We start from the raw sequence: 27,949 nt of genomic DNA on the forward strand, positions 1-27,949 counted from the left end.
TGTCAGTCCGATTTTAGAGTTAATAGATCAGACCGATAAGATTTTTACACTAATAGTATGATACAATTGATCCAAAAGATAGCATAACCCAGACATCCAAAGTGAAAGGTATCCTCCAACACCAAATTGTTCTATATGGTCCACATAATGTTCAGAAAAAAGTCACACCATTTTAAGCATCGGGTTTAGGGGGGAGAGGGGGAGAAATCGGTAAATTCATAGTTTTTTACGTTTTTCGTCAATATTTCTAAAACTATGCGGTTTAGCATGAACAACCTTCTATACAAAAATGTTCTACATTAAATTTGAAATAAAAAAGGCCCTATGCATAATCCTTCTAAAATGAGCGGTTCCAAAGTTACGGAGGTAGTATATTATAATTGGTCCAAAAAAAGGCCTAACCCAGACATAAAAAAGTAAAAGTTTTCCTCCAACACCAAATTGTTCTATATGGTCCACATACTGTTCAGTAAAAAGTTACACCATTTTGAGCGTCCGGTTTGGGGGAGGTGGGGGAGAAGTCTGTAAATTAGTAGTTTTTTTTACGTTTTTCATCAATATGTCTAAAACTATGCTTTAGCGTAAACAATGTTCTATACAAAAATGTTCTACATAAAATTTAAAACAAAAAAGGTCCTATACATAATTGTTATTAAATCAACGGTTCCAGAGTTACGGAGGGTGAAAAGTGGAGGTTTTCGATACTTTTTATATGTTTTGGGCAATTGATGATGATTTTGGGTGGTGAGGTTGACGTTTCTTCAAGGGCTTATCACTAACATACCATCGGCCACTGAAATAGCAAATTTTATTTACAAAACACAATCCTGTTAAGAAAATTTTTTTCATCAGTAATAATATTATGAATTGCCCAAAATATATAAAAAGTATCGAAAACCTTCACTTTTCACCCTCCGTATCTCTGGAACCGTTGATTCTATAACAATTATGTATCGGACCTTTTTTGTTTTAAATTTTATGTAGAACATTTTTGAATAGAAAATTATTTACGCTAAAGCATAGTTTTAGAAATATTGACGAAAAACGTAAAAAAAAACTACTAATTTACTGACTTCTCCCCCATCTCCCCCCCAAACCGGTCGTTCAAAATGGTGTAACTTTTTACTAAACAATATAGGGACCATATAGAACTATTTGGTATTGGAGGAAAACTTTTACTTTGGATGTATGGGTTAAGCCTTTTTTTGGACCAATTATACTATACTACCTACGTAACTTTGGAACCGTTCATTTTAGAAGAATTATGCATAGGACCTTTTCTATTTCAAATTTAATGTAGGACATTTTTGTATAGAAGTGTGTTCATGCTAAACCGCATAGTTTTAGAAGTATTGACGAAAAACTTAAAAAACTACGAATTTACCAATTTCTCCCCCCTCTCCCCCCAAACCCGACGCTCAACATGGTGTGACTTTTTTCTGAACATTATGTGGACCATATAGAACAATTTGGTGTTGGAGGATAACTTTCACTTTGGATGTCTGGGTTTGGGTCTAGTTATACCATACTATAAAGGAAATCCAGACTATAGTATTTTTACTACAAAAGCGATATTACGTAGGTCAAAATTTTTGACGTAAGAGAACTGTCAAAACATTAGAATGTGACTTTTCATTATTGCCATGTTTATTTAAACATGGCAATATCGCTTTTGTAGTAAAAATACTATACCTGCTATGAACATAAGGTAACCAACCCTTTATGCAAAGTTTATAGATTTTAAACAAGTGTATTATAAGATAAGAAGGTATAAAATGTATGAAGCACTGAGCTCCTTGGGCATACCCACAAAACTTGTTACGTTGAATGATTCTGAATAGCACACGAAATCATGTAGTATAGAGAGGATTCTCATAGGATGAATTTTAAGTGAACAGAGGTTTTTTAGACAAGGAGATCCGTTATCCACGGTGCTTTCTAATTTGGTATTGGAAACAATATTCAGAAATAGCCGAGTAAAAGCGACCAGATCCACCTTCAACAATCAATATCAATGTCTGGCCTGAGCTGATGACTTTATTAATCTAATGAAAACAAGAAGACAACCAAGAAATGTTATAAACAGATTAGAAAAAGAGGCAACATTTTTTGACCTAGAAATAAACCAGGAAAAGTCAAAATTTTAGAATTTCGTAACAATGATAACAAACATTGATACCGCCACTTCTTTGCGCATTCTGGCCGAATTACGTTTCTACTATAATTGCACAGTAAAGAATGGGAAAACATTTTTTAAAATACTATTTAACAAAAGAGGTACTCACTTTCATCTCGTAACGTAAATCTTCCCATCTGAGGCATCGACTTAAATGGTTCTAAGCAAATAACACCTGCGCATTCAATTCTCATAATAGCTACTTGATCTTGCTTCACGAACCTTGGACGAGTTTTACTTTTTTCACCAGTTTTTTTATCTACCAAACAAATTAAGGCCTGAAACAATTTAAGAATTAATAAATTAATAAATGCTCCACAAAAAGTAATAAGTATGCAGTGTCACCAACATATGAATGGTTCTCTCAGATGTTTCATGAGGGTAGCTACATGAACGTTATTTTAAAGTCACGAGTCACTATAGAGTTGGGTTATACTGTTCCTTTTAACGATTCAGTTCAGCGGTACTGACTCGGTGTGGTATTATAATATCACCCTGTACAAAATATGTTTAAAACTCATTCAAAGTCATTAATCCATGTAGTATCTGTTCTTGTATCAATAACCGCAAGTAACATTGAATTGTCATGTTTTGTTATTATTTAAATGTGTATATAAACATTAACTCGGTGGAGAAAGATTATTGTACTCAGTATTTAATTATTGTTGTAGTAGGTCGTTACTGGTAAATGTAAACACATTGTTATGGTTAGTCATTGATGGAGGTGATTGTAAATATAATGTATTTGAACCAAACAATAGAGTTTTAATTAATTGGGACCTAGAAGGCAGTAACATCACACTATTTAATACATGGCGATCCTGCCAGGATATGAAGTGATGATTATGATGTTATATGAAATGATATATGAGATAAATGATATATGATTGTTATATGAAATATGTATATGAAGATGAATTATGTACACTGTAGAAGTGCTATTATATGAAGAAAAATGAATTATATGAGTTGTAGTACCAGACAAGAAGAAGAAGAGAAAAAAAGATAATTTTTTTATTAAAATATGTGGGAAAAATGAAAGAAGAAACATAAAATTTTCAGAAATGTCAAAATTAAGAATAATATACTAATCAAATAAGTAGCTAATCATTGAATTATGTCTAAGAATTAAAGTTGTAAATTTTTTTTTGCTCTAAAGTATGTAATGTAAATTATAAATAACTTATTTTTAAATGTATATAATGAATTCAGGTTAAATTTTCGTGGAAAATGGAAGTATTTGGATTAAGGATAGACAATATCTTACAATAAGTTTTAGTAGATAGTAAGCAAAGGGACACAGAAAGTGAAATTTTTAGACGTTCAGAAACATAGATTAAATATTTATTATAGGTACAAGAGAGATATTGAAAGTTTTATAGAGACATTTTAGAAGTTTTTAGAGAGATTAAATCTTTATTATAGCTACAAAAGAGTTATTAGAAGTGTTTAGAGAAATATTAGAAATTTTTAGAGAGATTACATTTTTATTATAGGTACATTATTTTAAAGTTAGTAAGGCGTATATAAATAAATCAAAATAAGACTGAAATAATAAGATGAAATAGTAAAGTAACGTTAAATTCTTTTTTTATATACCATTTAATAGAAGTTTAGGTAATATTTAGCTTAGCTTAGGAAGTATTAAATTCGAGATTTTATTACAATTAGATTAGTTACGGCTTATAGGCACTAAAAGACTATTTAAAAGTTAGGATCAATTTCATTCACTGTGGACACTGTTTTGATGAAGTGAATTAGTGAACGGGAAAAAGGACGAAAAGACACGACGTGAAAGTACGTGAACTAGTAATAGGTTATAAAATACCAGTTTAGTATAGGGAAAATATGAACTTTTGTGTAAAATAGGAAAAAGAATATACATATTTAGGGAAAAATTGATTGATCTGAAATGTAATGTTACAGTAAGTTAGCATAGTTAGGAAATTTAATTTTTCAAAATAGTATTAGGTAACCATAAACATTTTTGTAAAAGGGAAAGAGGAGCATCATATTTTAAAAATATGTAATTTTAACAAAACGGGGAGGTGTGGTATTATAATATCACCCTGTACAAAATATGTTTAAAACTCATTCAAAGTCATTAATCCATGTAGTATCTGTTCTTGTATCAATAACCGCAAGTAACATTGAATTGTCATGTTTTGTTATTATTTAAATGTGTATATAAACATTAACTCGGTGGAGAAAGATTATTGTACTCAGTATTTAATTATTGTTGTAGTAGGTCGTTACTGGTAAATGTAAACACATTGTTATGGTTAGTCATTGATGGAGGTGATTGTAAATATAATGTATTTGAACCAAACAATAGAGTTTTAATTAATTGGGACCTAGAAGGCAGTAACATCACACTATTTAATACATCGGGATCCAGGATTTTAGAACCGAATAAAATTTGCGCTGTTCATTCAACCTAGTTTTGTAATAGCAATACACTAGAAATTTGTTCAAAAAATATTTTTTTCTATGACCGTTTAATAATATGCTCATTATTCACTATTTTTTAATAGATAATAACACCCATTACTTTACCTGTAAGTAATAGTTCATTACTCACGGGCTGAAGTTACTCACGGGTCATTACTCACGGGTTGAAGTTAGCTGGCAATAACTTCCCAAAATAACAATCCCTCTACACACCTCTAGTTATTTTTTTTCCGCAGTTTTGGATCATTTTTGAACTGTAAAATGTAATTTTCAGGATTTTTTCTTTAAACTGTAATACTGTAGAATCCATAACTTGACAAAAGTAACTAATAATGGTTTTTAAAGACAGAACATTGTCAATTTAACGTAAAGTTCCTTTCAGCTCCTGGAGGCAAATACCCAAAACTAATTTTGCTGTCATTGTTGTAAATGCGACATAGAGTTAGACTAAAATGTCCCTTTCAATGATTCGGATCCATGGCAATAATTCAAATCTGGAACAATTCCTTCATTGCATCTAACCAACTTACCATTGAAAGTAAACTTACTGAATTGAATATATTGATATTAACGCACCCTACGTGCGATAGATAAGCAATAATAATACGATAATTCATAGACCACTTTGGTTTAAGATGACTTTTGAGAGGATCATTTATAAAATGAAGACATTACGAACAAAAATTTCAAAATTTAAAATAATTTCAACTGATCCAGCCGCTAAAAAAAATAAGAGTTACGTCGTTACTTTTTAGGATTCAACCGATTGGATAAAGACTCAGGCCGATTCTTCGAATTGTTCTTTTTATTCATCAACATTACAGATTACCATGAATAACTGCATTGTAATAAAAAAAACATCGTGACGTTGATAAAGAACTATTTGTAAATATTCAAATTCTTGATACCGGTTGTTTAAGATTATGGGAAGATTACTTAAAAATTTGTTCCAAAATAACGGATCACTCCACCCTCCTCTAGATATTTTTTGTTACCATCGTTCAAAACAGTTTTTTCTATCTACAAAGCGTAATTCTCATGTTTCTTCTTCTAATAAAAGTTAGAGGAAGCTTCTTGGTGTTCATAATTGAGAATATGTAAGACAAAAGTCATGAAAACAATAAGATCATGTAAAAAAATCTACTTACTTTAACGGTGACCTCTTCTGCCGCGCAATGGATGTGCATCACCGCACTGTATCCCGCGCATATGATAGATCTGTGTTCTAAAATAACCAATTGAGCATCAAAGATTCGTCCAGTGTGAATCGGATTGACGGAATCGCAAAGAACGAATCCCGGACTGACATCCTCCTCTTCTATGCCTTTTACTTTTATTTTGACGTTTTCTCCGGGCACTACTCGACTTACCTCGTCGTCGTCCGAAAGCAACATATCCACCGTTACGGGCGTCTAGAAAAAACAAAAAAGGCAATTTAGTTTACAAAAAATATCTCTAAATCGTCAACGTAATATGTAATACCCTTTTGGAAATGCCATCAAGTTTAATTTTCCTGGTAAAAAATTCATTTGTGTCCAATCCCCTTTCATTTGACGCCTCACACCTCAAAATTTGTCCAATAACAACTAAGATATAACGGCCGTCTGTACACGCCACCATGTTTGTTTTTTCCATAATATAATAATCGCGATCCCCTCCCCTTTCCATCGATACCTCATACGTCATGATATGTTTAACTGTTCCCAAGATGACTTTCAGACCAATTTGCTATTTTGGACCTTGGCATTTTTCAATGTTAATCTCCATACGGTTTGTGCCTGATGTGATATAGCTGCATAGATAGAATTTTTCACATTAATGTAAAAAAGTGTTTAATTTTAGTCTTACATTTAATCTGTTGGACAAGGAAAACATTACCTACTTAACCACTTTCTTTAACAAAATTTACAATGTAGGAAAAATGCCAGATGATTGGTTGGAGACACTGGTTATAACATTAGGTACCCAAAAAAAGCATGCCTACCAAATGCAGCGATTTTAGACTAATAGTCTGGGCTGATTATCGGAGAATAGGCCATTTTTGGGAAAAGTTATTTACCAGCAATTTTATTGCTGGAATCGAATTATAAGATCCTATATATTAATAATATATGTATGCAAAGTCCTCAGATAGTGTGCTACTTTTTTTATAAACAAAATGGCGCCCGAAAATCGTGTTTTTTTCAATTATTGCTCTAGAACTCCGAAGATTTTAACTTTACAACAAAAACACTCAAATAAAAATTCACCGTGATTAAATTCTGCATAGAGACGTGTTTTTCCCGATCTGCTCCGACGAAAACTTTCCTCGAAAAATTCGGGTTTCCCAACAAAATCTTTAATTTTCAAATAAAGTTTTAGATAAGTAGTTATTTACCAATAATTAAATAATTTGGTGACTTAAAAGCCTTCTTGGTTTAGATTATAGTTCCAGAAGCTGGTGAAAATTAAACGAATATTTTAGCAACAATTCAATTATTAATTAATAATTTACGGTCGCAATAATAACCAAAATAATTATGATACACTGATCAAACTTTGAAATCTTATAAAGATGAGATGCCTATTTAACATTTTGTCGACAAAATATAAATTTTTTATTTTTTTGCATAATCTTTAAATGTTTAAAAAAATAGTTATAAACAAATTAACGTTTCTCAGAAAGTTTTTATTATATTATAATTTTAAAAAATAGCTAAAATGCGCATTTCAAATATCTTGAAAATGAATGCTTTAAAACTTTTTTGCAACCATTTGCAAAAAAGTTATGAAACAGCAAAGTAAACATACGATTACTACGGTGTTAATAATTTTTTTAAATTCTTTCAAAGCGTAGAAGTGAGTTTAAAGTACAAGCTAATTATTTATAAAACAATATCGATTATCAGCTTAATGGTTATATTTTAATTAAAGATTATAAATATATTTTTTTGTAATTTACACGCGCAAAAGAAGAATAATACAGTACCGTAGCTACCCGCCCACATACACAACTCGCGCGAGTTTAAGCGTGTCAGTCGCTTCGAGTGAACATTTTATCTCCGGCTCTGTATAAAGCCTACTTTCGCGCTAAAAATTACAAAAAAAGTATTTTTAATCTTTGATTAAAATATAACCATTGCACTAATTTTTGACATTCTTTGTGAGTAATTAGATTGTACCATAGACTCACTTTTAAGCTTTGAAACAATTAAAACAAATTATAAACAATGGAGATATCGTATATTTATTTTGCTGTTTCCTAACTTTTTTGCAAATGGTTGGAAATTTTTTTTAAAGCATTCATTTTCAAGACCTATGAAATACGCATTTTAAGTATTTTTTAAAATTAGAATATAATAAACAATTTCTAAGAAATGTTAATTTGTTTATAACAATTTTTTTAAACATTTAAAGATTAGGCAAAAAAATGAAAAATTTATATTTTGTCGACAAAATATTAAATAGGCATCACACCTTTATAATCTTTCTAAGTTTGATCAATGTCTCATGATTATTTTGGTTGATATTGCGACTGTAAATTGTTAATTAACAATTGAATTGTTGCTAAAATATTCGTTTCATTTTAACCGGCTTCTGAATTTATAATCTATACCAAGAAAGCTTTTATTTCACCAAGCTTGATAAATAATTACTGGCCCAAAAAATTTATTTGAAAATTAATTCTAGATTTTGTTGGGAAAACCCACATTTTCCGAGGAAAATTTTCGTCGGAGCAAATCGGGAAAAACATGCCTCTATGTAGAATTAAATTGGGGTGAATTTTTATTTGAGTATTTTTGGTGTAAAGTTAAAATCTTCGGAGTTATAGAGCCATAATTGAAAAAAATACGATTTGTCGGCGCCATTTTGTTTATAAAAAAAGTAGCACACTATCTGCGGACTTTGCATACCTATATTAATAATATATAGGATCTTATAATTCGATTCCAGCAATAAAATTGCTGGTAAATAACCTTTCTTTGTACTTTACTAATTAGACCAGCGTATTATAACTATTTTTTTTCAAAATTTAAAGATTATGCAAAAAAAAAGAAAAATTTATATTTTGTCGATAAAATATTAAATAAGCATCTCATCTTTATAATCTTTATAAGTTTGATCAATGTATCATGATTATTTTGGTTATTATTGCGATCATAAATTGTAAATTAACAATTGAATTGTTGCTAAAATATTCGTTTAATTTTCACCGGCTTCTGGAATTACAGTCTATACCAAGAAAGCTTTGATGTCACTAAATGATTTAATTATTGATTAATAATTACTTACCTAAAACTTTATTTGAAAATTAGAGTTTTTGTTAGGAAAACCCGCATTTTCCGAGGAAAATTTTCGTCGGAGCAAATCGTAAAAAACATATTTCTATGTAGAATTTAATTGCGGTGAATTTTTATTTGGGTGTTTTTGTTGTAAAGTTAAAATCTTCGGAGTTATAGAGCAATTGAAAAAAATACGATTTGTCGGCGCCATTTTGTTTATAAAAAAAGTAGCACACTATCTGCGGACTTTGCATACCTATATTATTAATATATAGGATCTTATAATTCGATTCCAGCAATAAAATTGCTGGTAAATAACTTTTCCATGAATATTGCTAATTAGCCCAGAGTATAACCAGTTTGATGAGCCATACACTTAAAATACTTTTATGAATTATACTAATCCAAGTATTCTTTCTGTGTGAAAGTAGAATCAATAATAATAGTCGAGGAAATGAAGCATTTTGGCTCGCAATTTTTTCATCCAGCATGGATTTACTTGAAATTTTCACAGAAGGTAGGAAATAGTCCACGGATCATTTTCTATATCATGCTGCTGTACGCTAAAACCTTAGGGGTAGTTGCCACCCCATCTCGGGGGTGGAAATTTTTTATTACATTTTAACCATGTTAATCGATGTAAAAAGTAATTTTAAGAAAAAAATGTTTTTTACATTTTCCTCATAAAACTAATATTTTTCGAGTTATTCGTGGTTGAAAGTAACAGTTTTTCGAAGGAAAAAACAGTGAAAACAACCCCCTAACTACCCTTGTAACTAAAAATTGATCTTCGCCTTTCTGTAATTCCTTTTATATTTATATTATCAATACACCCAAGAAGTTTGACCTATTTAACAGGCCTAATTTTAGAAAAATTTGAGTTTAAAGAAAAATTGATTTTTTGAAATTTTGCATTTTTTATCATTTTCTTCAAAATATCTCCGAAAATACTGGAGATACGAAAAAAATGATAGACTACCAAATTGTAGATTTTTTAATAGCTAAACTTTCCTTATGCATAGATTTTCATTACAATGAACAGTTAGCGAGATATAGCTGTTTAAAACCTCTATTTACGAGCAAACACCCCCTTATTCGAGCCCTTTAAACCCACCTCAATTAAAAATTAAGGGATCTTACGGAATTTAATTTACACAGTCTTATTACTCTTCAGAAATCCTACAAAACTATTATTGAAAAAACTTTTTATCGCCAAAAATGAAGGAGCTATGTTTATAAAACTAATTTTTTTTTCGAAAAATTCGAATAGTCCCCTTATTTTCCTTGATTTTTCCTTATCTAAGGAAATTGATAAAGGCATTTTCAATGTACCTATATAATACCACAGAGCCGGTTCGTATACTGGATGACTAAAAAACTATTTGTATGTGTATTTTTATATATTTGTAAATTCGTTTTTTTTGTGTAAATAAATGTTTTTGTAATTCTTTAATTCTACTTTTTTCTGTATAGATCTATTAAATTGTCTACTTATAAAAATTGCAATGTTATTAAGGGTGGTTTTCAAGGGTTGAAATATTATGATATTATATCCTAAAGCATAAAACAATCATTAGTTAACCAGTCAAAACCAAATTTTACCTATATTAAAGTTTACAATGTTTTTATATAATTTTTGACAATAAGGGTAGTTTACACCCCTAAAAATAATCAACGCCCTTGAGCATGATATAGAATATGAAGTACAGGGTAAGATGATCCTAACCCCAAATTTTTATGTAAATTGATGCCATCCTAAATTATTCTTTTAGGATAAGTAAACTTTTCATATATAGCTCCAACAAGGGTGGTTTTAAGGGTTGAGATATTGTGATATTATATCTTAAAGCACAAAACATACATTATGTAACTAATAAGAAGCAAATGTTGACAATATTAAACTTTAAAATGTTATTTTATAATTTTTTACAATTAGGGGTGGTTTTCACCCTTAAAAAACCAAAAGCGTACAACGGCTCAATATAGAAAATGAACTAGAGAGTGAAATGAGCCTAATCCCAAATTTTTGTACAAATCGATGCTGGACGAAAACATTGCGAGGTTTTGCCATTTTTCCAGCTTCATTTCCTCGACTATAAGCAATTTGGATTTAGAAATGGTCTAGGAACTAGAGAGGCACTATTTTGTATGCGGGTTCTCTTAAAAAGAAGTTGTACATTCCAAAATAATGTTTATGATTGTTTCATTGACTTCTAGAAGGCATTCGAGCAAGCTCAACACTATAGATACACTTTTCACTTGTTTACGAGCAGCAGGACTAGACCATTACGATATATGACTGCTGAAATACTTATATTACAATCAACTAGCCTCTATCCAAATTGAAGATAGTTGTACTGAACAACTACCCAACAATATTTAGAATATGACATGTTTTTTTGTCACCCATTTTTGTTAATCTTTACTTTAAATAAATCTTTAGAGAAGATTTGGATGACAAACAAGATGGAGTTAGGCTAGGCAAAGAAATAATCAATAATATCAGATACACTGACGATACAGCCGCTCTTGCAGAAAATTTATAAGATATCTAGACATTAGTAAATCTAATGTAATTAGTCAGTGAAGCCAGTTATCAGAGAGGCCTTAAAATTGACATTTCAAAGACAAAGTGGACAAAGGTCTGCTTTCTCTTAATGGAGAGGAGATAGAACTTGTAAACCATTTTAAATACCTTGGTAGCTGGTTAAATGTAAATTGTGACTCTGATGAAGAGATAATAACCAGGATCTAAATATCACGTAAGGCTTTTATGACCTGGAAATAGCGTTAGCAGGTGTCGCGATTTGCGCGGAACGTCCCGATTTTCAGGGGTCTGGGGACGCGTACCGATTTGTACCTGATCGGGACACTAAATGTCCCGATTTTTACCCACGAAAACCAATTTCAGGACGACTTATACAGTGAATTTTATAAATATGTTATAAAAACAAGGCACTCCTAAAAGCGGCAAAATCGAATGAAAAATATAATTTTAATAAAAAATAAATTACTTAATCTACGATTTTTTTTTTGTAATTTCGTCTTATTATTATTATTATGTAGGATTAAATACAGATTATAGAAACACCTTGTAGTCCAGTAAATGAACGGTAAATACGGCGATACCGTGTAATTTTCAGGATCAACTCCATGAAAATTTGGACGGCTTGTGCCGTTGGTTGCTTTTACTCGGGGGGCGACAGTCACCCTTAGTTGGGGGTGAAAAACCGCGCGTTTAAAATAAGTCCGGAGATGGATAAATTGACTAATTCTAAGCAATTTTAGTGATATAGAATTTTAACTTAGTTAATACTTTTCGAGTTATTTACGATTGAAAATGTTTATTTTTCGACAAAAAAATCACGTTTTCAGGCGATTTTCACAAATAACTCAAAAAGTAAGTAATTATTTGATCGAAAAAAATATTCTTAGCAAAAATGTAGCATAATATAAAAAAAAAAGAATGTGTGTGTACTTTGTACGCACGTAAGAAGATATTCTTCTATTATATAGGTAATTTCAACGAAGTAAATATACTTAACAGGTTATTTGTATTTTATTTAAAAATTAAACTAACTTTCTTATCTACAACTTTCAAAAATTTTTTATTAAAACAACCAAAAATAAAAAAAAACATGAATCGCCCAGGATTTGAACCCGCGTCATTCCAATCTCGGAGCTAACGCCCTACCAACTACACCAGCGAGGTTCTTCTAATTGACATGTAAGCTTCGGATATAATTACACAACACGGCGACAAATACATAATATTTTATTATTTTACTACAGAGAAACACAAATCCAAAAACACATGAATTATAATAAATAATACAGATACATAAATACATATCTTGACAAGATTAGCAAGGAACTACATGCAGATTTATGTACAATTTTACCCTCAATCGAATCGCGCCTAAAGAAGAATATCTTCAAAAAATGAAAAAAATTGTGAACTCGTAAAGTCTATAGACCCAGCAAAAGCAAAGTTGTAGCTCATGAAAAATACGTTCTTATTCGTCAAATTCCAAATCAAATATTTCAACGAGAAATAACCAAGAAATGAAGCACTTTTCGGGAAAAACCAATTAAGAATTTTTTAATAAAGCATTATTTTTATGTTTTAAAAAAGTTTCTAGCATCAAAACTAAGCGAGTTATGATCAAAATCAAGTTGACTCTTTTTTTGTTGGTAAAACAATCGTGAAAATCTCCCCCTACTTAGCACCCCAAATGAAATTAATCGTTACCGCTTTACAAACAATTTACTTTACTTATGTATTTTTTACATGATTGAAAGGGCCTGAACGAGTCACTAATCACGAGTGTATGCAAAATATGAACAGCCATATTTTAACCAATTTTTGTCTTACAGAAAAACAAAATGAATCTATCATATTTATAAAGGCAAAACCTACCTACTTTTTACTCCTTGAGATGTTTAGTATCCCTAATACTTTTTAAGTTATTTTGAAAAAACGGCATTTTTCAATATATTAGGAATTTTTTTTTTACTATAAAACCAATTTTTTTCAAAACTAAGCACTCCCAACCGGTAAACCTTACAGATCGTATAAACAATACACATATAAAGTAAATGGTAAAGCGGTAACGATTAATTTTATTTACGGTGCTAAATAGGGGGAGATTTTCACGATTTTTTTTACCAAAAAAGGAGCCAATTTTATTTTGAGCGTAACTCGCTTAGCTTTAATGCTAGAGACTTTTATATAAAACAAAACTAAAAATTTTTTTAAGCAATTTAAAAATTTTAATAGGTTTTGCCCGAAAATTGTTAAATTTTTTGGTTATTTCAAGTTGAAAAATTCGATTTGGAATTTGACGAATAAGAAGAGTAGGTTTGCTTTTTTTGGTTTTCTGGCAAAACTTTGCTTTTACTGGTTTTATAGACTTTCTGAACATACATTTTTTTTGCTTTTTTAAAAGCTACATTTTTGCTAAGAAAAATATTGACTTAGTTTAAAAATTATATAGCACAAAAGTTTTTTGGAGTTATTCAGTTGATATATTTTGGGACTTCTTTAAACACGAGTTTTTTACCCCCGAGAAGGAGTAACTGTAGCTGTCACCCCCCAAGTAAAAACAACCAACGGTAGAAATTCAAGTCTGAAGTAGACAGTAAGTAGAACCTAAAACCAGATTTTCATGCAATTCGGAGTTGACTCTGAAAATTACACTTCAAAACGGCATTTACTGAGCTATATTTGTTTATTTGTCATGATCTACAACCCTAAATCCCGATTTGTTTTTGCTTATGTACCGATTAAAAACAAATCGGACCTGGTAACACTACCTGGAAACCAGTTTTATCTAATAGAAACCTACCTGTCGATGTATAACAATATAAAATTAAATAAAAACTAGAAGAATGAACTTACCCTATTAGGCATTATGAGCATCGTCTGTCCTTTCTTACACTCTCCAGATTCAACTTTACCCATGAGAACGGTGCCCATGTCTTTGTATTTGTCCACGATGGGCATTATAAAAGGTCCGTCCACCTTTCTACTCAAAGACGGCAAACTATCTATAAAAGGTATAAATGCTTCTCCTCTGTACCAGGTACAGATCGATTCGTCTACTTTTTCTTTCAAACCTTGACCCGTCTGGCCGGAACAGGGCAGGAAATATAAATCTTTGTTTAATATAAAACCTAGTTTCTTAAGATAAGGGAGTATTTTGTCTTTGCACTCGTTGTACCTGGAAAGAAAGGAGAAAGTGAAAAATAACATTCATATAGATAGACACATTACGATGGCTTTACGCCTTCACTCCATATATTGCTATTCTGCGTTTCGCAGTCACTTTGCAGTGCGAGCAGCATATATCGATATAAAACTTACGGAACCTTGCAGCTCAGTGTTGCCAGTTTTAAGTAGACGAACTTAAAAGTCCGTCTAAATAGAATATTCCAGAAGTCCAAAACATCTTGATTTGAAAATCTGTGGGTTTTATTATTTTTAACTAATTCATAGATAGGTACTATGAAAGATATTTATTTATTTATTATTTATTGACGGACCGAAGTCCATTAGTACATAATACAATTAAAATGTCTCACAAACTAGAAAAACAATTCAAAATAAGATCTAGTACAAAATTGGTAAATACATAATAAACAATAATAAAATTATTTACTCTCATTTAACAATTGAGAGCTAGTCCTATAATATAAAGTAATAAAATCTAAATATCTAAAACATTTTGCAATTGACAAATACAACTTATCTTAAAGACAAGAACAGTAATTGACAAATCAGTCAATATAAGTTAAATATAAATGTAATTGTGTGGAAAACGCAGTAAAGTCGTTCATAAAGAAATCAAAATGCGGAGATAAGGTGTATTTATAATATATTAACACTGATCTTTACTTCTTAGAACAGAAAAATGTCAATTGCTTAAAATATATCTCTTGGCAACACTGTTCTTCGTAAGAGTCTGTACTGAAAGGTGACCGTGAAACGGATGATAGTCTAGACCAGGGCCCGGATTACGAACACTCGATACGCATCATATCCGCCATGTTTTACCGTAGGGAATGATTACGAAACCTCTTTCCCTACGTTGTCGATGCAAGTCAACTCGAAGGCACTGCTCGATACCAATGACCCTATCGAGTTGCCAACTCGAACTATCTATCTCTCTTTGATAGATCTCTGATCTTCTATAACACTTTCTCTCTTGCCGGTCAATGTATAAAAATTAAGAAAAGTGAATACATAACGACATAACCTACTTACTTCATACTTTGATTTTTTCAATTTAAAAATAATGTAAATAGTTAATAAAACGATATTTAGATTATACGATTTTGATAATAAATTCTCATGTTTTGAACATTCAAAAAATATATTGTTTAAATCCCCCAGAGAGGTGTTATTACACTCATTACACTGACAGGAGTTCTCTAATACTTATTCCTATTTTAAAAAGATGTGAACGAAACGTCCATGATTAATTGTTATCCTTGTAATATTTGCAGAGTAAGATTTAATGGCGAAAAGGTAAGATAAGGAATGCTCTGAGACAGAATTCGATGAAGGGAATAGGTAGTTAGCAGTGACCATTACGAACTTTAGTAATATTTTTTATATAACGTCTCCCATCTTTCACTGGTCATTTAATCTTTAATAACGGTAAACAATCATAATTATTCTCAAATTCTACTAAGTTCAAAAATCATATAATTATATATCTTCTAGGTATACGTTATCACTGAATCATCCTTAAAATATAAAATAAACGTTTATAATAATTAAAAAATAACAAGTTTATATTATATTCTATAATAATTGAGGTTAATGAGAGAAATTCCTTGGCATATATCGTGCAAATCATTGCATTAGTTCGAAATATTATCCCGTAGGTTAAAAAATACGATGGTTGCCGATCATTTTCTGACAGTCTACTCAAACCCAGTTCGTAATCACTTTTTGGCTTCAATACGTATTCGCATCGAGTTTCCTACGGTTCGTTTTGCGATCTCGCATCGAGTGTTCGTAATCCCGGCCCTGATTTGTAGATAAAAATAATATTATACAGGGTGGCACATGTTAATTATACAGGGTGCTCCAAAAAAGAGTGACATATCAAAGTTACATTTTTTCTTATAGATATTTGATGACATTTTTGAATTATCCATCAAAAATTCATTAGGTGTTTTGATATACAGTAGAGCGTCGATAATCCGAACTAATTGGTACAGGGGTAGTTGGGATTATCAAATTGTTCGGATTATCGAACATATGTTCAAAATACATACAAAGCTCATAAACATAGTACATATTATGTACATACGTTTTAGTTACAAGGAATAAAACACCTGCATAATAAACAAATATACTGTATGTACTTCTGCATAAACAAAACAAAAATCCGCGGTCATATTTTGCCCCCATATGGTCATATTAAATCCAAAAATTCAGTCCGTGATCATATTTTTTAATTTTATAATTTTTTGCGTTCGGATTAGCGATCGTTCGGATTAGCGATCGTTCGGATTACCAGGGTTCGGATTATCAACGCTCTACTGTATGTATTTATTTTGATTTTTCTAAAAATGTAAGGTTTTGATTGCCCAGAGCAAGACAAGAGTATTTCCCTGGTGTAAGTTGGGCGAATTATCCCGAGGGATATAAGCCAATAAAGGAAGAAGAAGAAATGTAAGGTTATAGAAAAAATTAAATAGGTACCTACGAATCTAAGAAGCATAGAGAATTTATTTCTTGAGCCTTAACCCGGCATTTGTCGCTAGGTAGGTTGTTACGCAAGTGGTCGCGCGTGAGATTTTCTCTCACATATCCAACTTTTGCCTTTCTTTACAAAATTTTACAAAAAAGATGTTTCATCAACGATAAAGCCATTTGCTTTAAAAAGACACGTTTCTGTTTTATTATTATCTTTATATAAAATGTGACTATTGATGCTGCCAATATTTAACATTGAAAAATATATGGTAAGTGACCATCGTGAAACAGAATATAGGATTTCATATCATCGACCACATCCACGGCGCCTTTTATTACATCATAAAAGGATATTATTTTAGGTTTTAAGGGGGAAAATAAAATTAATTTTTATACACAGTTGGTGGCGCCGGTGGTCGCTTGATGAGAGAATCTCTCACATGAAGCACACTGATTCAACAATACGGTGATACTAAGTAAATTGAGTCACTACCTGAGCGGACGAGTCTAGATTGTCGAGGGAGGATAGTTAGGAGACTAGAAGGAACTACAGCGCATATAATTTCCCAGAAAAAAAGTTGTGCGCAATTTTCTGAAACCGTGAGAGAAAATCTCATATAGCCACCACTGGCGGGTTAATGATAGCCTATAACATATTTAAACAGATGTTTATTAGAAAAATTATTTTACAGAGTGGTCAAAATATTAGATTGTTCTATTAGCAAGTTCAAGCTGTAATTGACTTGTAATGTTTCATTTAAAATAAGTACGTTATTACACCTTAAATTTGCTAATAGAACAATTTAATATTTTGACCATCCTGTAAAATTTTTGTTATAGTAAACATCTGTTAAAATATGACAAATATTCGAGTATTAAGACCCTCGAAAAAAAGATTCTTAGATATGTATTTAATTTTTTCCCTAAAATGTTACATTTTTAGAAAAATCGAAATAAATCAAAACAGCATGTATTTAGGTATAGAGAACACTTATAAGTATAACTTATTTTTTAAGTTCCATTCAAAAATGTCATCAAATATAGGGTGTTCCATACGAAAAAATATAACTTTGATATAACAATTTTTTTAGGAGCACACTGTATAATTCACATTATTTATAAATTAAAGAAATAATGGCCTTGTATACCTCCATGAAGAAAAAAAACTTATGTTATTAAGTCATTTTCCATACAGAGACAGAGGAGAATAGGATGGGCCACCCTGTATATCTAATTTATGGTAATAGCAAACTCTCACTTACCTAGCTTCATCCCAATTAACAGTAGGATCGTCCATTTTGTTTACCAGCACCACAAGGTATTTCACGCCGGCCGTTTTGGCCAACATGGCGTGTTCCCTCGTTTGGCCACCTCTGTCAAACCCAGTTTCGAATTCACCTTTTCTAGCGGAAATAACTAGCACTGCTAAATCGGCCTGAGCGGCTCCACCGATCATGTTCGGGACGAAACTCTTGTGGCCGGGAGCGTCCAAAATGGTGAAATGTTTCTTCTCTGTTTCGAAAAAGGCACGACCAACTTCGACGGTTTTTCCCTTGTCTCGTTCTGGAAACGAAAAAGTCAGATTAGCGGTTATACGACTTGTCAATAAAAAATGGTCCAATAAACAACATTCTTACCTTCCTGATTCGTATCCAATGCCCAACTCAAATACCAACTCTCTCTACTCTTCTCCCTAGCCTCCCTTTCATACTTTTCTAATGTTCTCTTGTCTACCATCCCCGTCAAAGCCATAATCTGCCCCCCAATGGTACTTTTACCAGCATCTACGTGACCTATGAACACCACGTTAACATGTTCTTTCTTTTCTTCTTCTGGTTTCTCTTTTACTGTTATCTTCTTTTTAATCTTTATGGGAGCTTCCTCCGAGGAGGGTTCTTCGTCTTCGTCGCCTTCAGGGGTGGTAGCGGGGGGAGCCGAAGCGGAAGTGCTGTCTTCATCTGCCACATCCTCCCAAGTGCCGCCTTCGCCGCCAGGGGACGCGTCGCCGTCTGCGGGAGGAATGGGTGGTGGTTCCTTGACTTCCACACGCTCTGTAGATTCATCAGGAACGTTTCCTGTAAGAGAACAAATAATGTTTGAGAAAGTTTCTTAGATTAAATAGAATAGGGAACTTGCACATTTTTTTTGTTACATAATAATGTTCAGTTTTGTTTAAAAATGAGATTTCCAAAATTTCACGCTTCAAAAACTCGTAATAACTTAGAAATACATATTTAAAGTCTTCTGCGGTATAAAATAGTTCATACGACCCGTGACGTCACATAGTTTTACATTAGTTATTATGGTTATATTTCGCTGTGTCTAAGTACACTCTAACATGTACGCAAATAAAAAAGTTAGGTATGTACACGCGAATTAAACTTGATCAAGCCAGTGACTTCATTATTTAACGTGCACAGTGACTGTATGTTTTGGTACATGCTATTTTGATATGTTTAGTGTTTGTTTGATAGAAAAATACTTGTGAAGGGAAGGGAAGCAGAACTATTTAGATGTTTCAAACTTAATTGTAATAAATCAATGTATATATAAAAGTATATATTTAGGTTAGCAAAATAAATATATGTATTTAGTTGATATGACACGTACAAAATATTGCTAAAATAATTTTTATACGTAAGTTAATTATTATAATCAACTATTCTAAATGGGAAATAAGCCACAATTTAACTAAAAAAATGATTTTATTAACGTTTCGACGTCCAAATCGTGTCATTGTCAAAATACAAAAATTAGTCAGATTAAATAAATTATTAGAAAAATTTTTTACTAAGCAACACCATTTTTGTTTAATTTAATAATATTTTGTATTTTGACAACGACGTCCGATTTAGACGTCGAAACGTTAATAAAATCATTTTTTGGTTAAATTGTGGCTTAGTTCCCATTTAGAATAGTTGATTACAAAAATGCCACAAGGATAATAGCTTCAGAACAAGTTAATTATTATTGTGAAAGCTTTAGGTCTTCTTTTTATTTTAATCTTTTACGGTAATACATACTATTTCATTTATAACTAAAAAAAATGTATATTAATTTATAGTCTCTTATATTTTTCGTACTGTTTTAAAATGTTCTTAAACTCATTAAAAGAACTAAATAATTGTCCACACTCCGTAGTTAATTTAAAAACAAACACTAAACAAATAAAAAATAAGAAATCACTGACACTCTAACTTTTTTATTTGCGTACACGGTAACGTATACCTAGACACAACCTTATATTTAGGTATATTCTTCTTCTCCTTCTTTAGTTTATTGGCCTCCACCTACTTGGGTATTTGGCAAGCTCATCGTCGTGGAATAAGTCAAAAATATTTATATTCTAATGACATTTATCGTATGTCATTGTAATAATATATACCAGTTTGTTAAAATTGTAGTTTTATACTGTTTTTGAAGGAAAGGAACGAAGGTTTACTATTGAAAATAAAACCATTTTGTAAAAGTACGAATTTTTCTATGAATAGTTCAAGCGATCAAAAACACTTGTAACGTCACATAAATGTATTTTCTACTGACGTTTATAACGCCTAATTTAAAATTCTGTTTACTTTATTGGAAAAATGTAAATGTAAAACCAAGTGACGTCACGAAGCGTTTTGGACCACCTGTTTTAATTTGAATTTTTAATCGTCTTTAGGGGCCAAACGAAAGACAAACAAAACTTTTTTATCTTTGATACATGTTTTAAATTATGTTGTGTTGTGATTTATAACATTTTTTTCGAATTTAAAAATTTATGCAAGTTCCCTATTAAATGAGGAATTCAAAAATGATTTTTGATTTGAAATATCTCAGTGACATACTATTTTTTTAACTAATTTCAGACCATTACCTGTATGCGCGCCAATTGTGAATATAAAATTCTAAATCTATGTGAAAAAATATGCAATAACTACTTCTTAAACCCAAAAAATTTCATTTACCTCAACCGGTTTTAGAACAATACATAAATCGTCAGTTTGTAAGAATAATTACAACACCATGTATCTCTGAAATGAAGCGTTTAGACTTTAGTTTATAAGTATAGGACTTATAGACCTTAAAGTTTGTAATATGTACTTATTTAGAAACAACTGTATATGCTGACCAGATATTAATTATCATATTTTTGAAGAAAATTTTGCAGATTTAAAATCATAATCATCTGCTACCAGCTCTTTGCAGTCTGAAATGCAAGAAAATTATACATCCATCTAAAGGAGGATTCTATCTATCTACCGGCAACAGAATATCATTATCCAAAGTAACAGAGCTAGAGCTATTTAGGGCATTCAATGAGGGTATTTGGCTCCGAATTTCATCCTACTACATCGATTTACTTGATATTTTCACAGTAAGTAGGGAATAGCTCAAGAAACAAAGTCTACCCTATGCTGATGTGCGCTTTTATCTTGGGGGTGGTTCCCACCCCTTCTCGGGGGTGAAAAATGTTTTGGTTAAAATACCCACGGAAATGACTAGAGAACCTAATTTTAAGCAAAATAAGTTCTATGATTATTTTTTGAAAACTCAATACTTTTTGAGTTAGATAAAAAAGATAAAAAAAGATCAATACTTTTTGAGTTATTCGTGGTTGAAAATTGGCCATTTTCATTGAAAAATGACACCTTTTCAGACGGATTTTTGCGAATACCTTAAAAGCTATGCATCTAACAAAAAAACTATATAAAATATTTCTGTAGGATATAAAAAAAAAGAGATTCGTTCCTTCATAAATCTTATACAGTGGAACCTCGATTATCCGTCAGGGCACCGGACCAAGGGTATGACAGATAATCGAAAAGACGGTTAACAGAACATTAAAAAAATATTTTATTTGACAATATAAGAGGGATTTAAGTTAGTACAGTCGAATCAATTTGATTTAAAATATTCCGAAATCATTGTTTGTTTTATTGTTACTTCACATTTTGCAACGGCTGAGTTTCTTAATAGACAGAAAATCATCAAATCTAATAATTATTGTGCCGTGCGTTTTTATTTTCGGCTTGCGATTCTAAAAATATAACTCTAAAAGCACGGTATCATTTAATATTACCTATTTAAATTGAAATTTAATCCAGAGCCCTGAATAAGAGCAACAATTATTTACATAAAAAATGCGGTGGTGGCATAACTGCAAGTGTACATTTCAACGAATTTCGTTTGGCTTATCGCAATGCTCAAACAAAATGAATTGATGACTAAATTTTTACCTATGTAGTCAATATAACTTATGTATGGACCCTGATGGTTAACAGAGGTGACAGTTAATAGAGAGACGGATAATCGAGGTTCCACTGTAGTTAAAATACAAAGAGGGATATGGTAGGTAAGAAGAGTTTGTTTATTTGCTGCATGCTCAAATCGGTGTATTCAACTTGAAATAACAGAGAAACTGTTGATTTTAGGTGTATAATGATACTAATAACTTTTGTAGTGCTTGAAAAGACCTTTAAAATGAGCAATACTAATTGTACAAAAATGCGCTCTATAAATACAAAAATGTCGACAATAAGTCGATGTCACAAGAAATTAAATTGCAACGGTATTACAAAGTGGTCTTCATCTTGGCCTCAAACTGACAGCCAAGATGAAAACTTGAGGCCAAGATGAAGACCACTTTGTAATACCGTTGCAATTTAATTTCTTGTGACATCGACTTATTGTCGACATTTTTGTAGCCTAAATGGCATAATTATTATTACATTAAGGTCTTTTGACCTAAATATGTAGCTAGTTCCAACTACTTTGGATCTGAAGTTTCTACCACCTGATGATGGACTGATTGGTCCGAAAACGTTTGTGATTTTATCCATCTTGGATCATTTTTAGAAAAAATTTTTTAATAAATTATATACCACCTACCTACATGTGAGGTTTTTAAGTTTTTATTATGGTATACAGCCAATGAGAGGAATCTTTTCCTTTATATATTATGTTTAAATGAAAATGGCCAATTTTCAACCACAAATACCTCAAAAAGTATTGAGTTTTCAAAAAAAAATTATAGAACAGTTTTTGCTTAGAATTAGGTTCTCTAGCGAATTCCGTGGTAATTTTAACCAAAAAATTTTCCACCCCTAAGAAGGGGTGGGAACCACCCCCAAGATAAAAGCACACATCGGCATAGGGTAGACTTTGAATTAGGAGATAAGTAGAGGCTAGGCCCAAAATTTCATTAAAATCCATGCAGTAGGATAGAATTCGGAGGTAATATCCTATTCTTGTTCCCATTGACTGGCGTAATTGGAGTCATGTCACAAAAATAAATCCAGAATAACACTTCTAGAATTCAAGGAAAAAACTAACCTGAAAAAAAAAATAGAAAGAAACACATCTGGAATACAGTAGAACGTCGATAATCCGGACCGTCAATAATCCAGATTTGTATCCAGCAAAAATATCTGATTCTTTTAAAATAAATTAAGAACTTCGCTGCGAAAAACGAACCTCTACCGCAGTTCAAAAATATTTTACACATTTTTTTAAAATCCCAAATAGTGTCTGATGTTTTTACTGTACACATGGTGCTATTATAAATTAATTACAATACAGTGTCTAAACATAAAAAAATGTATATCTACTCTATGTCATATTATGTATAAGTTTTTAGTTTGTGAAAACTGTCATTATAGATAGCAGTGCGTGAAGTTTTTGACACACTTTCATATAACCAAATATCCTTAACTTTCGCGTTGTCATGGTGATGACATAATGAGTAATAAATTACGACAAAAGTTTTGACAGTTTTGTGGTTTGAAAGAACTTAAAATCTTTAAATGTCAAAGTTCTAAAAATTGTAGAATAGAAATAAATTCCAGTGACGAAGAATTACAATTTTTTTATTTGTTCATCATAGATAAAATATTGTATGAAACTGTGCGTGAAGTACTTTTTGCGAACTTACGCACTTACGCGATGTATAGCACTCGCTCCGTTGTCGCTCATGCTCTAAACATCGCGTGAGTTCACAAAAAGCATACTTCACGAACTGTTTCATAAAAAACTATTTTTGATTAATTTCACCTCTAGACACTTTACTGTACAAGAGAAAACATAAAATTTTAAAACGTTTGTTGTACTTTAATGTGTATACTGGCTTTTTTGAGGTAATTTCGATAATCCGGGTAATTTGATAATCCGGATGGGGTCCGGTCCCAATTAATCCGGATTATTGACGTTCTACTGTACAACATATACACTGCGACCTGTTCAGACTATTGCGGCCCTGGATTACGTTTTTTAGCCTGACCCTTCCTAAAATCTCAGCTTGGATGTGTACCAAGAAGCTTTAAATTTCATCTAAATTCATTCATACAGTACTGTTAGTCAAAAAAAAAAATTGAAAATAACAATCTAAAGACATACTAAGGTGAACTAACAATGAGAGTAAGTATTTACAAGACCTGCACCATTTTCTATCACATCTATTTAATGAGTACTTAAAGACATTTGTAAATAAATATATAAATTCTTGTTTTATATGTATTTTTAAACTCTTAAAAAGATATCTTTGCTGCAATATTGATAACACAAAGTGGTTTGAACCAGATCAAAATAAACAAGAATTTAAAAGTTATGTGAATGTATGTGATGTTTTATAAGTGTAGAAGCTTTCATAGTACACTGAATTAAGGGGTTACATAGGTCTTGCGGGTAAAAAAAGTGACTTTTTAAAATAATTATATCTCGAAAACTAAAAATCATTTTTATTTATAATTGGAACATATAAAAGTATAGTACTTATTTAAGGTACTCTTAAAAAAATTTTCAGCCAAAAATATTCATTTGTGTGCCGAGTTGACTGCAATTTTTCGTCAACAGCCCTTTTTTTTGCGGTGGGCAGCATAACTGAGTCCAGTCTCATCTGAAATCAGAAAATCAAAAAGTTTCTTGTAGTTTATACCTCTGCTAGTGAATGAACGAAGAAATCTTTATTAGGTGAAGTTGTTTTTGTTTTATAAAAAAAAAAACTACTTTAAAAATGGTCATTTCTGAAAAAATGAGAAAAATTGAGGTCAAAAATGTGTTTAAACTTATGTAAAATCTTCAAATTTCATTTTTTTTATTTCTTGGTTCATTCACTAGCCAGAGGTATAAACTACAAGAAACTTTTTGATTTTTTGATTTCAGATCAGACTGGACTTAGTTATGCTGCCCACCGCAAAAAAAAGGGCTGTTGTCGAAAAATTGCAGTCAACTCTACAAAAATGAATATTTTTGGCTGAAAATTTTTTTGAGAGTACCTTAAGTACTTTACTTTTACATGTTCCAATTATAAATAAAAATAATTTTTAGTTTTCGAGATATAATTTTTTTTAAAAAGTCACTTTTTTTACCCGCAAGACCTATATAACCCCTTAAATAAAATCAAAAATAAGATGATGATGAAAAACATACACTTTGAATAAACTGCAATTCTGTAGTGATCTTTGTTGCAATATTGTTAAATGAAGTGGTTGGAAACAGATAGAAATTAACAAGAATCTAGAAGTGAATGTACGACACATTTTTTTATAGTAGAAAGTTTCACAGTAAAATGAATAAAATTTAAAGTAAAAATTACAGTAAGTCATTTCAATTACCTACGGTGCCACTTTTTTCATAAAAATAGAGATATTGATTACAAATTTGAACAAGACCAAGCATTGCTGAGGTTTAGTAGTAATTAAATTATAATAGTGATTAAAATATACCTGTGAATCAAAGAAAAGTTTCCTACATCACATTATTTATTCTCTTTAGTGATGTATTGCAATACTAGTAGTCAAAGACTATTAGAACTCTAGAAAATATAATACATAATATTTACCTTCATTTAAACTAATTTCATTGGATCTTTACCAATTCTGAAGAGAGGCATCCTTATTCAAATTAATACTGTTATTAACACTGTTTACTCTTGCATACAAATGCAAATTATCTGCAAATTATTTGCAAGTTATTTGCAAAATTATCTGCAAATAATAAAAATTTGGAAAACTGAAAATCCAAACCAATGTAGTTTATAAACAGATTAAAAGTCAAAGGTGAGATCCCTGAGGAACACCATCATCATCAAGGCTGTTCATTCCATTATTTGGAATGTTTGCCACTCTTATTTAGAGTTCTCTCATTCGCCTATTGAGGGTTATCTGCAGTGAATCTCTCCTCATTCTTCTTGTGTATTATCAAAGTTTGTTGTATGACTTTACTTTCGTTACAATTTTCTTTCCCTAATTTTGATATGTGCATAGTTCCTCCAGTTTCTCACTTTCTAGTTGGGGTTTTAACATTACACTTGTTACGGGATTTATGTTCTGGTATGACAAAGTTGTTTTTCCATTTGTTTGGAAAAATTCCAGTTACAAGTGACTAATTTTTCCATTTGTTTGGAAAAATTCCAGTTACAAGTGACTAATTAACATGTGTACGGATGTATGAGTTAATACTTATACTCTGAACTGAAATTCATTTTCATTGTAGAAGTGCATATATCCAATTGCATATATGAGAGCCGTCCACATATTGGTGGAGACACTATGGTGGCTCATATCTCACATGTATGCCATCGACATGTAAAGTGTTAAACAATATACAAATAATCATTAAGAGGACAATAATCAACATTTTTAAGGTCCAAGTATGAGTCAGTGTATTAGAGCCTGTTAAAAGTAGTACCTAAACAAATATCACTTTCGATTGCAGTGTGATGCAATTAGTAACCTTAGATGTAATAAATTCTTTCTAAAACATAATTAACAGCAGCTGATTTTGATACGAGGCATCTACAATTGAGAAATTCCACAAAAAGTACTAAACGATTAGATGTTCATCCATATGGTACAAATGTCATGTTGAACAAACAATGGAAAAATACAGAACACTGTACCTACTGTAGTAACAATATAACTTTTCTTAATACAATTCAATTTATTTCAAAATTTTCTTACCCAACATACTTTTCGACAAAAAATCTACCTATGTGTATGGTTCTACTGAGTTATACAGCACATAAATGTTTGCATAGGGTAAAATCTTACAATTAGCAACTGAGTAGTACTACACCAACAGAATTTTCAAGATTTTTTGTTTTAAAGTAATTATTTCACAATTTATATTTAGATCACTTTCAATATAGATGTTTGAACTTATGTTAAAACCAGATAAATCTGGTTATCAGGTATTGGTAATGTTATTTTCATACAATCTTGTACACTCCCTAATTAGAAAACATTATGAAAATGACTCTTTTAATTGTACTTTTGACGAAAGGTGTTAAAAAGTCATGAGACTTTGTAACAGTAAGTGAAATTGGCCTGTTCCAAAAATAATAACTACATTTATATAATATGTGGTGTATTAGGCTGATATTACGGGGCTAAAGGAAATTGAGCTAATAAAGTCAATTACAAGTGAGGAAAGCCGAAATTTAGGTGGGAACCAGGTACCAGAGGGGGGTGTACTTATAACCTAAATATGATTAGTATTATATGACTTACCATTTATAAGATTATGTTGGGGTGAACTATTAGATCCTTGGGAATTCGTCGGGGAAGAGGCCTCGACTACTTCTGGAGCTTTTGAAAAGGAAAATGAAGGCACAAATTCGACAGCGTTAACATTCAACGTGGAAAACGTAGCTGTCACATCTGCAGTATGTTGTGGCGAATTATTCGTCGATGTAGAATCGGCTTGAGATTCCCAACTGTCGGGGGCTGTATTATTTGACATATTGTGCACTTAGTTTCAATAAATTACTAAAGAGTTAATAAAAAAATCTACCATAAACTCAACGCTGCTGCAAATCGTCGCACCGCGTGCGTTCTTCCACTTACCACCGATCTCTCACAATGGCCG

At 31.3% G+C, this 27,949-nt stretch overlaps 1 protein-coding gene across 1 annotated transcript in view; it reads right to left on the reverse strand.

The window, feature by feature from the left end:
• The window catches only part of LOC114339790 (eukaryotic peptide chain release factor GTP-binding subunit ERF3A), a 36,153-nt gene extending 8,204 nt beyond the window's left edge, over positions 1–27,949 (reverse strand). The window contains exons 1-6 of the mRNA XM_028290479.2: positions 27,592–27,949; positions 18,739–19,176; positions 18,364–18,664; positions 14,291–14,612; positions 5,776–6,039; positions 2,286–2,454 (exon numbers count right to left, since the gene is read on the reverse strand). Of these exons, the coding sequence (XP_028146280.2) occupies positions 2,286–2,454; positions 5,776–6,039; positions 14,291–14,612; positions 18,364–18,664; positions 18,739–19,176; positions 27,592–27,823 (1,726 nt within the window). The 5' untranslated portion in view covers positions 27,824–27,949. The remainder of the gene's footprint in view (positions 1–2,285; positions 2,455–5,775; positions 6,040–14,290; positions 14,613–18,363; positions 18,665–18,738; positions 19,177–27,591) is intronic.

The sequence above is a fragment of the Diabrotica virgifera genome, chromosome 7, assembly GCF_917563875.1.
Source record: "Diabrotica virgifera virgifera chromosome 7, PGI_DIABVI_V3a".
NCBI classification, from domain to species: domain Eukaryota; kingdom Metazoa; phylum Arthropoda; class Insecta; order Coleoptera; family Chrysomelidae; genus Diabrotica; species Diabrotica virgifera.